General features: G+C 37.3%; 1 protein-coding gene across 1 annotated transcript; it reads left to right on the forward strand.

Moving 5' to 3' along the window:
* The first annotated feature begins 910 nt into the window (after window positions 1-910).
* On the forward strand, window positions 911-4,366 carry LOC146558078 (uncharacterized). Its single transcript, XM_085246846.1, has 5 exons — window positions 911-1,155; window positions 1,895-1,970; window positions 2,071-2,226; window positions 2,675-2,764; window positions 3,205-4,366. Exons 3-5 carry the CDS (start codon window positions 2,122-2,124, stop codon window positions 3,418-3,420), a joined length of 411 nt encoding a protein of 136 aa, XP_085102972.1. The 5' UTR covers window positions 911-1,155; window positions 1,895-1,970; window positions 2,071-2,121; the 3' UTR covers window positions 3,421-4,366.
* The last annotated feature ends 9,189 nt before the right edge of the window (window positions 4,367-13,555 follow it).

The raw sequence follows: 13,555 nt of genomic DNA on the forward strand, positions 1-13,555 counted from the left end.
TTTTCAGTGGGAGTCATTTAAAGGTCAAGATTGCACAAAGACTGACAGCGTTTTCATTCCTCCCACCAACACCTGGAGCTTTTCTGTGTATTTCAGCACATGAAATAATGACATGCTCGTCATTGTCGTGAGTAAACAAGATAACTCTGGCTTGCTATTTCTCTTTCCTCCTTTCCTGATGAATCGTTGTTTCTTGGCAAATAAATAATTCTAAGAATCCATGTACAGGTGTGCATGTGTGACCTATCTGTCAAAATCAGTCACGAGTAAGTGCCTCAAAAATCGCAGACAGAATTTAATGCTACACATTTTCAAAAAAGAAGAAAAAAAAAAGAACTTTCTCTATGAAGTCAAAACACATTGGCCAGTTTCATGCTCATTTTACACCTGAATCAGCAGGACAGCAGGGCTGGTTTGAAGCGGCTGTGATGTGATTTTTAGGTAAAGGGAAAATGGCATTCAGCTACAGGGATGCTAGGGAGGGTCACATCTTATGTGAAGGTCTGACATTAGTGCTGTTATATAACTATGACCCCTGGCTCTGCCACTGCTGAGTCTGGTACAGTCAACCCCCAACCTTCCTATCTTTGCAGAAATCATTCTGCTTGCACGACTTCTGTCATGAGCCCAGCTTTCTGTCCAGTCAAGCTCTTGGCACTATCTGGGATGTTCTTCTGATCGGTTGAAGCTGCAACTGAAACGGGAACAAGCAGGAGAATGGGGCAGAGCTTTCAGAGCAATATTACTGATTTCACTGCAGTGAAACCACACTCTAAAAAATGATTCATGGGGTTAGTAAGTAAAGCTTAAAATCAATAGCTTTTTCTGCATAAAAAATTAAGTTTGTTGCATGTACACATTGTAATCAGTTGATAACTTAATTTAATGAGTTGGTCGAAATGAAAATAAAGAAAACAGTCTTAGCTCAGTAATATATCGATTTTGAACAGACATTTCTGTGTTAACTTAACATGAAAGTGTATTCAGTTAATACAACTTAAAAATCTCGTAAGCGTCCTTTAAAAGCTGAGTACAAGGCTGACTTGCCCGGACATGTTGTGCTCTCAGACCACTGATCGAAAGAAACGGAGGCAAAGAGAGAAAACAGAGAAGCGGCATTTTGTACGGAACATTATCAAACGTTAAAGCTTTGTGGTGAGTACAATTTTTTGCCTTGTTTTATTCACAGCAGCTAATAACTCTAACTTTAACTCTATCAACACGCACTGCAAGAAATCCTTTTTACACAACACTAAACTCTTCCTCGGCGAGTGGTGGTGATAAGCTAGTAACATTACACTTCTGGCTAACTTGTGAAGTAATTCAACCGTAACATTAGTCTTTGTTAAGTTTTGTTTTACGGTGGCAGCCAAATGGTGTTAATTGACACTGAGCTTCTGTAGCAGTAGTTTTAACTCTGCAAAGACAGGGTAATACATGTTTTTCTTCTTTCTACTTTGAAATCGTTGCAGCGTTGATGAAGGTTTGACCAGCAAAAGGCTGGGCCATTTTACATTCATGACTAAACAAATGTAGGTTACTGAGTATACATTCGGTTTAACATCGATGCATTTTGATGTTTAAGTCCTAGAGTTATTTTTATGTGAGATTGAAGTTTGTTAATTGAGCCCTAGCTGAAGAACAGCCTGTGTCAAAGTTCAGTCAAAAAACGCGGGCGAGGAAGCGAACGCCATGTTGTAGAAACGCCACAGGAAAGATCTTAAGTAACATTCATAAACTAGTTGTTTTAATGACATTACATTGAGTGTGCATTAGCACATAAAATATAATTTTGCTCTTTTGGGTGTTAACTGCAGATACATAAGCGCAGTTGTATCACTTAAGAAAAAATATCTTTGATTTGGAAACATAACATAACATTCTCCATTCGCAGGCAGGAAGTTGTCAATCAAGCACCAAAAATCAATGACCTGAAAGAAAGATGGCCTGCTCTTTTTGATGCAGTTCAGGTAAATATTTTTCCATAAGATAATTTGCAGTATGTATTCTTTTAAAGTAAATTGTATACATTAACATGTTGTGCCTATTTGTGCCTTTTTTTTTATACAGATAAACCAAGAATTCAGAAGGATCACCACTGTTAACCTGGAGACAACATTCATGGCAAAGCTGGACCAGTACTCTCAGAAAATAATGTCCTTGCTGTCCTCAAGAGGAGGGGCTGCAAAAATGCGCATTCGGCGCATCCAGAACATGCTGCTAGAGGTATGAATGAATGAAATGTAGTTTATTTCAAATAGGATAATCCACTTTTTTTTTCCAATAGGTGATATTGAGTCTTAAAAGGTAGCTGTTTACAACTCAACTATGTCAAATTATTGTTTAGAGCTTGAGGCACAAATATCAATTAAAACTATAAATACTTAATAATAAAACAAATTATAGGTGATGTGGATCATGATTGGCAGAGTAATTTGCAAGATTTTGCAGTTTTTCTATTTGTTACCTGGATTTTTCAAGTTCATGAATTGATCATTTCAGAGAAATGGCTCTTTGAAATGATCAATTCATTATTTTGATTATCACTGGAAATCTATAATTGGTACAGTTCAGGCCATATAAAGTCAATCCTTTTTTTTTTTTTTTTTGGATGTAATTATCAAAAACCCATCCTCCTCGAAGAGCAGTTTGACATTCTTTTTCTTATTCACAGGACGATTCTGTGGAGAGAAGGCGAGAGGTCGCTATCCGTGGCTTAGTGGTGTATCTCAGGGAAAAGGAGGAGGATCTCTTCAAAGAGCAGGTAAATCAGACATGACTATACTTTGTATTAGAGCTACGATCTAATCTATTATTAATTGATTTCTAAATTAATCGGCAACTATTTTGATAATTGATTGATCGGTTTAAGTAATTATTTTAGAAAAAGAAGTCCAAATTCTCTGGTTTCAGCTTCATAAATGTGAATCGTTTCTGGTTTCTTTACTCCTCTATGACAGCAAACTGAATATGTTTGACATTTGAGGTCATCATATTGGGCTCTGAGAAACATTGACATTTTTCACCATTTTCTGACATTTTCTGGACCAAACAACTAATCAGATAATCGTCAAAGGAGCTTGCAAAGAGAACCTTCACAGACATAATCAGATAACTAAAATTGTTAGTTGCAGCCCTATTTTGTGTTACTCTCATGTATAAATATGATTACTTAAAACATTTATATTGATTCTGATCTACCAGGATGGTGGCGGCGATATTACCAATGAAGTGATGAAGATTGTAACCAGAGGTGCCACAACGTCTGATCCAGCCAGCGCAAGGATCATACTTGAAGGAACAGAAGTCCTAGCAGACCTGGATGTACCCAGAGCCTGTGCCTTGCTAATGGGGCTGATATATGCACTCAACCTCAGCTACCCAAAAGAACTGAAAAACACTTTTGAAAAACACTTTTGAAGTGTTTCAAAAGATATTCCTCGAGCTGGATGATCTGAAAGCCAGTCCTAAGGTAATGTCACTAAAAAGTAAACTGTTGTACTAAAAAATGTGAAGAGTGAGGCTATCCTCAAATTAAACGGGAAATGTTCCACTGTTGTTTGCAATGTGTTGTGTTACATACTGTACAGTAGGCAGTAGGTGTAAAGTTGAGCGTTGAGCATTAAGTACACCTAGTTAAAAATAATGCACTTTAAAAGGATAGCTCGGGTCTTTTGAAGTGAGGCTGTATGAGGTACATATGTATTGTGAGTGTATTACACACAGTAGATGGCAGTCAGTAAGCTCCACCTACGGAGAAGCAGACGGGGCCACCGGCACGCAAGATGAGCCTCCATCCTAATAAAACTGATGTCAGTTTAAATGTACATTATATCAAGAATATGTTTACTGCTTTATTTTGCTATCAGACAGCCTTTTCTGTGAGGAAAGAGAAGTTCTACTGCTTGTTGTTTCAATCGCTCTGGCCCACCAGCGTCCATGGACAAAAACAGCAATTTTACCTGACAGCACACAGGAGTTGCTGGTCTCCTGCTTCCTTGATCAGTAAGTGTAATTGTGTTATTTGGTGACTTTGGTGTTAGTTCGGGTTAGTTCAGATTTACCAAAGTCACACAAACAAACTGAGCCTATCGTGCGTGTTGGTGGCAGGAATGTGCTGACTGCTGTCTACTGTGTGTAATACACTCACAATGTACTTCATACTTAAAAAAACCTAAACTATCACTTTAACACAAACAAACTTGAATCAGAGCATGACTGTCAAAATGTTCAGTCTTTTTGAGACAGATTTACAGGGGTGTTTTATGTCATTTATTTTATGGAGGCAACAATTTTGTCTGCTATTGAAATGTCAATGAGTCTGGAATGGTGGACTGGTGTTCTAATAAACAGTTTGATCATAAAACTGGAATTTCAATGTGTAATTTATTGTATAATTGTAAGTTATAAGTTATTGTAAGTTATTAGTACTCAAAAAAATTAAGGTAACAATTTGCATGGATATTTCTGAGTAGAATAAAAGTAAAAAAATAAGTTTTAATAACTAAATGGAGTAATTTTTTAAACAATTAAAATTAAGTTGGTTCAACTTAATTAAGCTTGTAGAGGACAAAGCAAATCATGTTGTTTGTACGTAAGGAATAGAGTTTGCCTAACTAGAGAACTCTTGTGGCATTTACGCTATAGTGGCTAAGCTGAAGTAACTTAAAAAGATCCATGCAAATTGTTACCTTAATTTTTTTACGTTAAGCTAGCAGATCTTTTTTTAGAGTGCATAAAAGCTGCATGAACTATGATGCCTAGTCTGCACCCAGCATGGAGTGGTTACACTTTATGTAGGCTTGTTTAAGCGATTATGCCTAAAAGGATTACTTTTTGGAAAAATATTGCAAGGAAAAATATCCATCACAAACAAAAATACAACATACATTATAAATAAGTTCAGTTTGCTCATACAACATATGTGGTTGCCTGCACAATTCATTTTCTGGTCAGATTTCCTTGCATTACGTGTTAAGTTATTTTGTCTAATGTATCAACTTCCTTGTATGGACGCCAAAATTTGGATTTTCATCTTTGTTTTTGTCCAAAATATTCTGAGTGACAGCTATCGAACTTCCTGCTAACTAACCACTTAAATCCTCTTTTCTGTCGAACCCTGCATGGTACTCTTGATTGCATCACCTGGGAGAACAGCTATACTGATCACTTTATTAGAGTTAAACGAAGCTGGACTCGAGGTGCCTCTGCGGTTGTTTGCTTTTGGGAGCTGAAGGAGCATTTAGATCCGTGCTTGGCTAATTATATCATTCTTAACAAGCAGACAAGCCTATGTGTGTAGTCACAAATGAGACTTTTGCTGATTAAAGTATCTGGTGTCAGTGGCTCTGTGTGAAGTCAGACATAATATATGACTAATGAGGAGGTTTGCCAGAATGATTTGATAGAAGAGCTCTGCAGCAGCACGATCAAAAGAGACATTCACAGCCATGAAACATCAAAAACCATGCACCCGAGGAGACAGAAGGCTTTGCAATTAATAATATACCCTTATACCTGAAGCTAATAACTCAATGTCTCAATTCAAGACTGTGGCAGCAGGAAGAATTTTAAATCGGTTTTAGAGCATCTCATGTTTGTATGTTCTTCTCTAATTCGTTTTTGCAGGAGTCTGTGATTGGGACAGGTAGCGCCGGTTTCACTACTAATATTGTTAGAATTAATATCCAGCTTAATTTAAATTGGTCTTGATGTATGTTTTGTTCTCCTTACCTATTCTAATCTTTCTCCAGTGTCACAGTGCATTGAGATCAAAACTGAAAAAGCAACACCAGCTTTTACAACAGTGGACAACAGAGCTGCAGGGAATCTCTGTCATATGTCAACCTTGGAAACTCAACTCCACTTTGACAGCCAAAAATAAATAAATAAAAAGTTTGTGTATGTGTGCTTAACATCCTTGCCACATTTGATCACAGTTCTAATTTACACATTTTTGAATTAGGAGATAACTTCTGGTGTGGAAACCGAGAGAGTGCCAAGTAGGGACTTAACATCTAGCACATTCTAGAAACTGATGGACATTATGGACAATGCTGGGCATCCTCTGCAAACGGCCATAAACAACCAGAAGAGTCTGTTCAGTGACAGGTTGCTTCTCCCCAAGACAAGAACTAACAGACTTAAAAACTCCTTTGTCCCACACGCCATCAAACTGTTTAACTCCTCTCTGGAGGGGAGAGGGAGGGGAAACAGGAGGACAAAGGAGGGGGGAACAACTAAGCTGTAGTGCCTCTGCACCTCACTGTACAATACCTTGTGCAATACTTTTTGTAAATAGTCAACAGTGCAATAGACTCAATACTTGAAATGTGCAATTCACTTGTATTTTTATTTTTTATTCCTATTTATTCTATTTATCCCCTTTGTATATTTTATTTATATTTGTCTCTGTATTTATATATGTGTGTGTGTGTGTGTGTGTGTGTGTGTGTGTGTGTGTGTGTGTGTGTGTGTGTGTGTATAAAACAGTTCTGTAACTGTAACTTTGGTCGTTGCTGTGCTTTTTTTGGAAGTCGAATTTCCCAGAGGAACCCACCCGAGGGATTAATAAAGTTCTATCTTATCTTATCTTATCTTCTTCAAGGTCAACAAAATCTGACATTCAGTGACAAGCGGAGCACCACATGCTAGAGCAACAGGGAAAACCTGCATGCAAACAAGCTGCTCTCAGCTCTGCCCTCAGGGAGATTGGTATAAATTCAGTCTTTTTTCCACTTTTGCTCTTTTTCACTTTTACCGTATGTAAATGGGTGAAATGGGTGTCATATCACAGCCTTCATAACATCATTTCAGTTGCGCCCTTTTCTCTAGAAAGCTCCACTGAGAGCCTTGGAAATGTTTCTGACTTCAGGATGGATTAAGATCAAATTTGCAGTGCTGCTCTTGTGTCACTTGTGATTAGGTGTCCTCCAAGAAGATCTGCAGGAAAATTGGCCAGGCCCTTCTGTACACTGAACAGCCCAGCCATGTTGTGAAGCACCTCATTGGTTAGATAATCAGTCCAGATATGAGCTGATGTGACTGAAATCCATACGCAGTGCTGATTTAATATCAGGAACAAAGAAAATATAACCTATTTCTAGGCAGTGAATAATGATGTACTAACTATAATCCTGTTTTACAGCACTGTTAAGGATTACGAATAAAAACATCAAACCCATATGACACAATCATATTTTTATTACTTCATCAAAATGTCACAGTGTTAAATGGACACTCTGAGCCTTCAGCGTTTTTTATAAGGATTCAGATTTTGATGAAGCTTCCTATGACCATAGATATGAAACTTTTGCATTCAAAAAAGAGGATCTAAGCATCACCCTTTCAGCCACTGAAAACTCCCCCCCCCCCCCAAAAAAAACCAAACAAACAGAAAAACAAAAACAATCAGCAATATTAAAACTACTGAGAGGCATTGCACCCTAATCCCCAATAAACCCCCACCAGTCACAAACCGATCATGACAAACAGGGGAGGCAACTTCATATTAAATTTTAAAAAAGAAGTGTGAGTTTATGAGTTTGAAATTGGTGAAATCGTGCAAAATCACAATCCAAATATCAAACAAAATACCATGGCTGCCAAGCACCAGAAACTGGGCTCTTTTACTTTACTTTACTTTACTTTACTTTACTTTACTTTAAAATAATCGCCCAAGTGTTGCTGAAGTATGAAGTAGTCATATTTACTTTAAAATGCACAAACAGCAGACAGACAGGGAGGAAGTTAGTAATTGAATTTTCTAATTTCCCACTGCAGATCAGAGAGGACTGTCAAGTGTTCTCATAAGAAGAGCCAATTAAAATCAAATAATGGATTCATAATACATGATTAGCCCAAAACAGCACCACACCTCTGAGTTCTTAATGTGAAGTGGATCTGATGCAAAATAAAGGCGAATAATACAAATCCAATCCCTCACGTGGAAACCAAAGGGTGGATTTTCTTCAAGTACTATTTGCTCAAGGGCCTCTTCAGGTCACTCAGGGACTTGAGAGAGCCCCGGTTCTGGCTACTAGAACAATGAGTACTGCTGGAGAGAGATTGCATAACCAGTGACATCTCTCAGTGGCTGATACATAATCACGACAACTGTCCTGCTGTGCTGCTGATACAACAGATATTAGAGAAGACGAGTGGACAGGCGAGACAGAGGGTCGCAGGTCAGGACTGTCTGTGTCAGAGATTTGGGGGTTTTTATTGTTATTTTAAAATATGCAGCATTTTATTAAAAAATGGCAAATGGCATTTTTTGCCATTAAAAATGTGCAAACCAAACAGTAAATTTGCTGTGAGAGAGGAAATGACACAACCTTTAGTTTGTGTGCCATTACAAAAACCATGAAATTACGCAAAGATTTTACTTCTAATTTGCATTGAACACACTTTAATGTAATCTGTCAGAACAGATAATATTAAAGCCTGTCCTCTATGATTTAGTCCTGGTTATGAAAGTGGCCAACTCAGATTATCGCAACTCGCCTTCAGACAAAGAATCTGTACCCACGGCCAAATATGGACGAATTTCTGATCTCACATGTGTTGCTGTTAGCCCTGCTCTAACATGCAAAAGCAGTGAATAATGCTTCAGACATTTAAGTAGGTTTAAATAGGCTTCCTAGAGTTCCAAAGTGGAAACTTAACCTTTGTTCTTGAATTAACTTCTGTGTTTATTTGACCTTTCACTCACTCATAAGATTTCTCATATGGAAAGAATGATATTTAAAAGCATGGCTCTGTCTGGAAGTCTTCTTCTGCACAATTCGAGGTATCTGTTGTATTTTCCATTCTCAGTATTCAACGCTCATGCAATAAATTTCAGTCCAATAAACTGATGTTTAAACAATGTCAGACTCTACAACACAACTAAAGCACAAGCCTAAACCCTTTTTTAGCGCAACTAACTACACTCAATAATAAGGAAAATGACACTGACATTTTTCTGAAAATAACTTAAATATGTTGAATTTAATTGGCCCAATCAGAATCATATATCATTTGTGGAAAACACCGAGTGAAACTTTGATGCTGATGTGCAGTCTTGTGCCTCCGTACAGATGGTACTTCATGAAAAGAGGAACCAACTGCATCAAATACAGTATCAAATACAAAAGTGGAAAAGTATTTTAGACCCACTACTAAAGAATAAACTCCATTGAAGTAGAAGTAGAAACACTGGCATGGTCTTTAGCTATTTAACCTAAAGTGAAAGTATGACTTTTACTAAGTAACTGAATCATAATTATTTATCACTGCTGGGAAGAGGATTTATTCTGGAAAACCTACTTTCAGTCTTTTTAAAATTGTACTTGAACTTTAGCATTTAACTGAGGCCTGTGAACATTGCACAGCCTGACCTTGATGTGAATTTGCTGGAAAGATTGTTCCATCATGTTAACGTGCACCTAAATCCAGACCAGACTGCCAAAACTTCTGCTTTCATAGAGGTGCTCACACTTCCTGATTATCAGTTTTTCAAGTGGAATTGATTAACATGGCGGCGAGATGGTATGGCGTGGACATTCTAAAACTGCCACAGCGTCTACAAAAATGCATCGACTGAAATGGTGATTATGTAGAAAAATAAATAATTCTTCAACCTTTTAAATTATGTAAGTATTATAGAAAATAAATGTTTTTTTGAATTTCTAAATAAAAAATAGGAGACTTTACTTTTGGGATTGTCCCCGTAGTTTGTCACAAGGCTTTGTAGAGCAAAAACACAATACCTCAGTAAATTTATATTTTATTATCTTCAATTCTAGGTCCAGTACATCTCAACAACTGACTCAAGGCACTTTATATTGTAAACACCCTACAATGGCAAGAAAAAAACTCCAAACATCAGACAATCTCTAATGAGCAAGGACTGGGCAACAGGGGGAGGAAGAGCTCCCTTTTAGGAAGGAGAAGAGGAGAAGACACCTCCTGCAGAAAACTGCAAAAAGAAGAAGAAGAAAGAAATAAGTTGCTGAAGTTTTAAAGCTATTAGCAGAAAGTGGAGCAGAAGTAGAAAGCAGATCGATGTAGAAATAGTTAAAGTATCAATACATTCACATTACTTGAGTAAATGAAGTGAGAGGTGATGGACAAACAATAAAGTTTCATTATTGAAAAGTTAAAAAAATACTAAAGTAGTTTACCAAGTGAATGTAGAGATGGTCTGAGTGGTAGTAATACTAATAATAAGAGAGGCATCCACTTTAACAGATCAAGTGATATTAAAAAAAAAACACTAGCAGTTTCTATTTAATCTAAAAGTTTTAAAAGTATGTGTCAGGGTACCACTGCTCAGTAATTAAAAACAACAACTTGCAGTTCAGTCCACAATGACACATTTTTGCCTCATTTACATGTTTTAAACTGTGAAAGAGATGAAGAGGTCTGTCCTTTACATCAAGCGTCATACAACAGGCTCTTCATGACTAAAGCTGAGTTAGTACTGTATGTCAGCAGCACACGAGTCGTGATGGTTTCCAGCTGATGTTCTTTCTAGTTCCACCTTACACTGAAAAAAAGGCCATGTTGGATTTACTTGATTCAATAGTGGACATTGGTTGCACACAAATGTTTTGCTTTGGCAGAAACTTAAACAACTGAGTTAAGTCAACACAACTTTTTCATATTCAGTAAACCTGTGCATTTTGTGTTCATAAAACGCGATTGAAACATGTTCAGATGAAGTAAGTTGAGCTCTTGGAATATTTTAATCCTTCACAATTATGTCATTTTATTTCAACACTATTCAATAACTTTTACCCCAATACTACTTGGTCACTTAAATACTACATGCTGTCTTCATATTACATAATGTTCAACAAAGTCTAAATCCTGGTTACCATAAAAATTGAATGGGTCTTCAACAACTACCATCCTTCTATCTTTATCCTGATTGCAGGAGGGCTGGGAAATAACCCTGAAGTGATGGGTTACAAGGCAGGGTACACCATGGACAGCTGACCAGTCTATCACATAGAAACAAACAACCATTTACACTTACATTTACAGGTAATTTAGAATCACCAGTTAACCCTAACTCTAATAACTGCGGGAGGAAACCAGAATAGCCAGAGAGAAACCTGCAAACTAGCCAGAATGTGGATTTGAACACAGAACCTTCTTACTGTGAAGCAACAGCACTAACCACCATGCCAACAATCTAGGAAATGTAGGAAAGCTATGATTTCCTGTATTTGATGCAGAATTTTTTTGTTTTTGTAATAATACACAATAAATAGCAATAGCATGCGCGTGGTGTGTGTGTAGTTGCCTGCCTCTTATAACTCCAGTGATTTTCCTGCAGTTTGAAATCTTGTGCGATCTTGTGAATTTCATGAGTTTAGCAACTAACCACTCTTCCTAGATTGTATCATGTCGTCTCAACAAGAACAAATTAAGTTGTTGAATTTCGTACAGATTCTTCATGATTTAATTACGTTCATAGAAACATGAAATTATTGTGTTCAAATTACAAGTTAGACTTTTTTAATGTAACAACCACCCAATTTACTTTTTTTGGTATACTAAAAAAAGTAGAGGTGGCTGCTCGACTTGACTGAGATGGATGCCTTCCTGAAACCACGATCTAAAGAGCGCGAGTCTGAAACCCGTGCAGTGTCGCGGGATTTAACATTGATATATTATTGACTTACTTCACTTCAACATGATATGAACAATTTAATCTAGCCTCTCTGCATATCATGTAGTTTCTACACTATGTAGTTACACTTAACTTTAAAGCATGAGGCAATTGTGTTAAATACACGCAAGATGCTTACGTAAATCCAAGTGCTGGCCAATCCCTTTTTTTCAGTGTAACAAACCGTTCATCCCAGACAGCGAGAGGACCCTGTGGGAATATCTCTGTCTGTGTTGGGAATAGCAGTTATTGTTGTTTTTAATGATTCACAATGATTCCTGGCCTGTTCCACGAAGGTCGAGAAAGAGCTGTCTAAGCCATTATGTTCAGCCGCACAGAAAGCAGTGCACATGCAGGGTTGTGTTTACACTTCATTCATCCAGGTGAGCTTTGTTTGAGGACTGTAAATGGATTCCAAGAGAGGCTGCGTAGATCCACTTCACCTGAGCCCACTGCATGTGAAGGAAGGCTCAAAGTTTAAACTACTTTCACCTGGGGAGGGCTCAGTCATTGCTTTATTTTTCCTGTTATAATTATTGGATTAGGTAACAGACAATAAAAACGATTGATACTGTCCCAGTAGACAAAATGACCTGGAGATAAATATAGCGTTCTTTCTATTTCTGGTTTATTTCTGTCTCTTAAATGAGGTCACAGCCTGCATCACAACATATTCCTATAGCTCCATAAAGTAATGAGACCACTTATATATTCTGTCGGGCCCCTGGTCAAACTAGTTCATTAGTCTACTTATTGACTGTGGCAAAATTGGTATGGATTTCCACAAGGTGATAGGGTTAAGGGATTGATTAAGTGATAGTGCTGAAAGAAAATGAAAACACAGACAAAAGCAAATAAATTCATTCATTCTGTTTCTGTATTGGATAATACACAAACAGTGGTACTGCTGATCCAATCTGTTGATTCAGTTAATTTAATCAATATGGCTCCAGCAGTCAATCTTTACAGTGTAAGTGCAGATACAATGCAAGTTGTTTTTTTCTGTGTTTTACATAAAAAGTTAAGACTTTTCTGTCCTTAAAAGAACTGAAAAAGACACATTAGGCAGAAGATTACGCCTCCAGTCGCTTATTTTAAACAGCCAGCCCTTATCGTGTGCTAGGCCTTTTTCTTTTCCCGTTACAGTTCACAAAGACTTCAAAGAAACAGATTTTGCTGCCCTAAACTGTACATAGGAAACACCATAAACCAGCAGTGGGCGACGTTTTTCCTCAGAGGCCTGTACTTACTAAGATAAGGTAAGTGAAGGCCCAAGCTTTAAAACAACTTAAGTGAAACGTGATGCACATAGTGCTGAATTATGCTGAACTCCATGAATTTTGGCAGGTATAGCAGGTAAACCTGGGTCTTGGGGTTCTGTTTTCATTAGAGATACAGCTATATGCTTTTAGTGATATGCTTATTAATACATGAATAAATATATTCAAATATTACCCACTGGGCAGTTTTACTTAAATCTAGTTTAAGTTCTTGTTACAGTTTTTTTTAGCATCACTTTAAAACTAATGTGTTTAAGTGGGAAGTAGATTTTGTTTCTGCTGCAGATATGTTGTCCAGAGAGGATATACCTCACCATGGCAACCAAGAAAAAAGTTTAGAAGAATGTGGAAAAGTGATTTTTCTGAACCCGAGTAGTTTTTATTGCCGAACCCTGACCAGGTAGCTGGGAGGTAGTATGATCATTGCTAACCCCATCTGCCTCCAAATACAGAACTTTTTACCCCCTTAAACGTAAAATGTATTAATTTCATGTGCATTGGCACAGATTAGTACATTATAGTCCATTCACATGAGAAACTATGTCCAAGGACATGAAAAAATTTTTATATTCATTCCCAGAACGATGAAAGAGTAGAGTAAAAGTCATGAAAC

Source organism: Mchenga conophoros, linkage group LG15 (genome assembly GCF_057382185.1).
Source record: "Mchenga conophoros isolate Kocher_MC1m ecotype Shallow Benthic linkage group LG15, M_conophoros_male_GT1.1, whole genome shotgun sequence".
NCBI classification, from domain to species: domain Eukaryota; kingdom Metazoa; phylum Chordata; class Actinopteri; order Cichliformes; family Cichlidae; genus Mchenga; species Mchenga conophoros.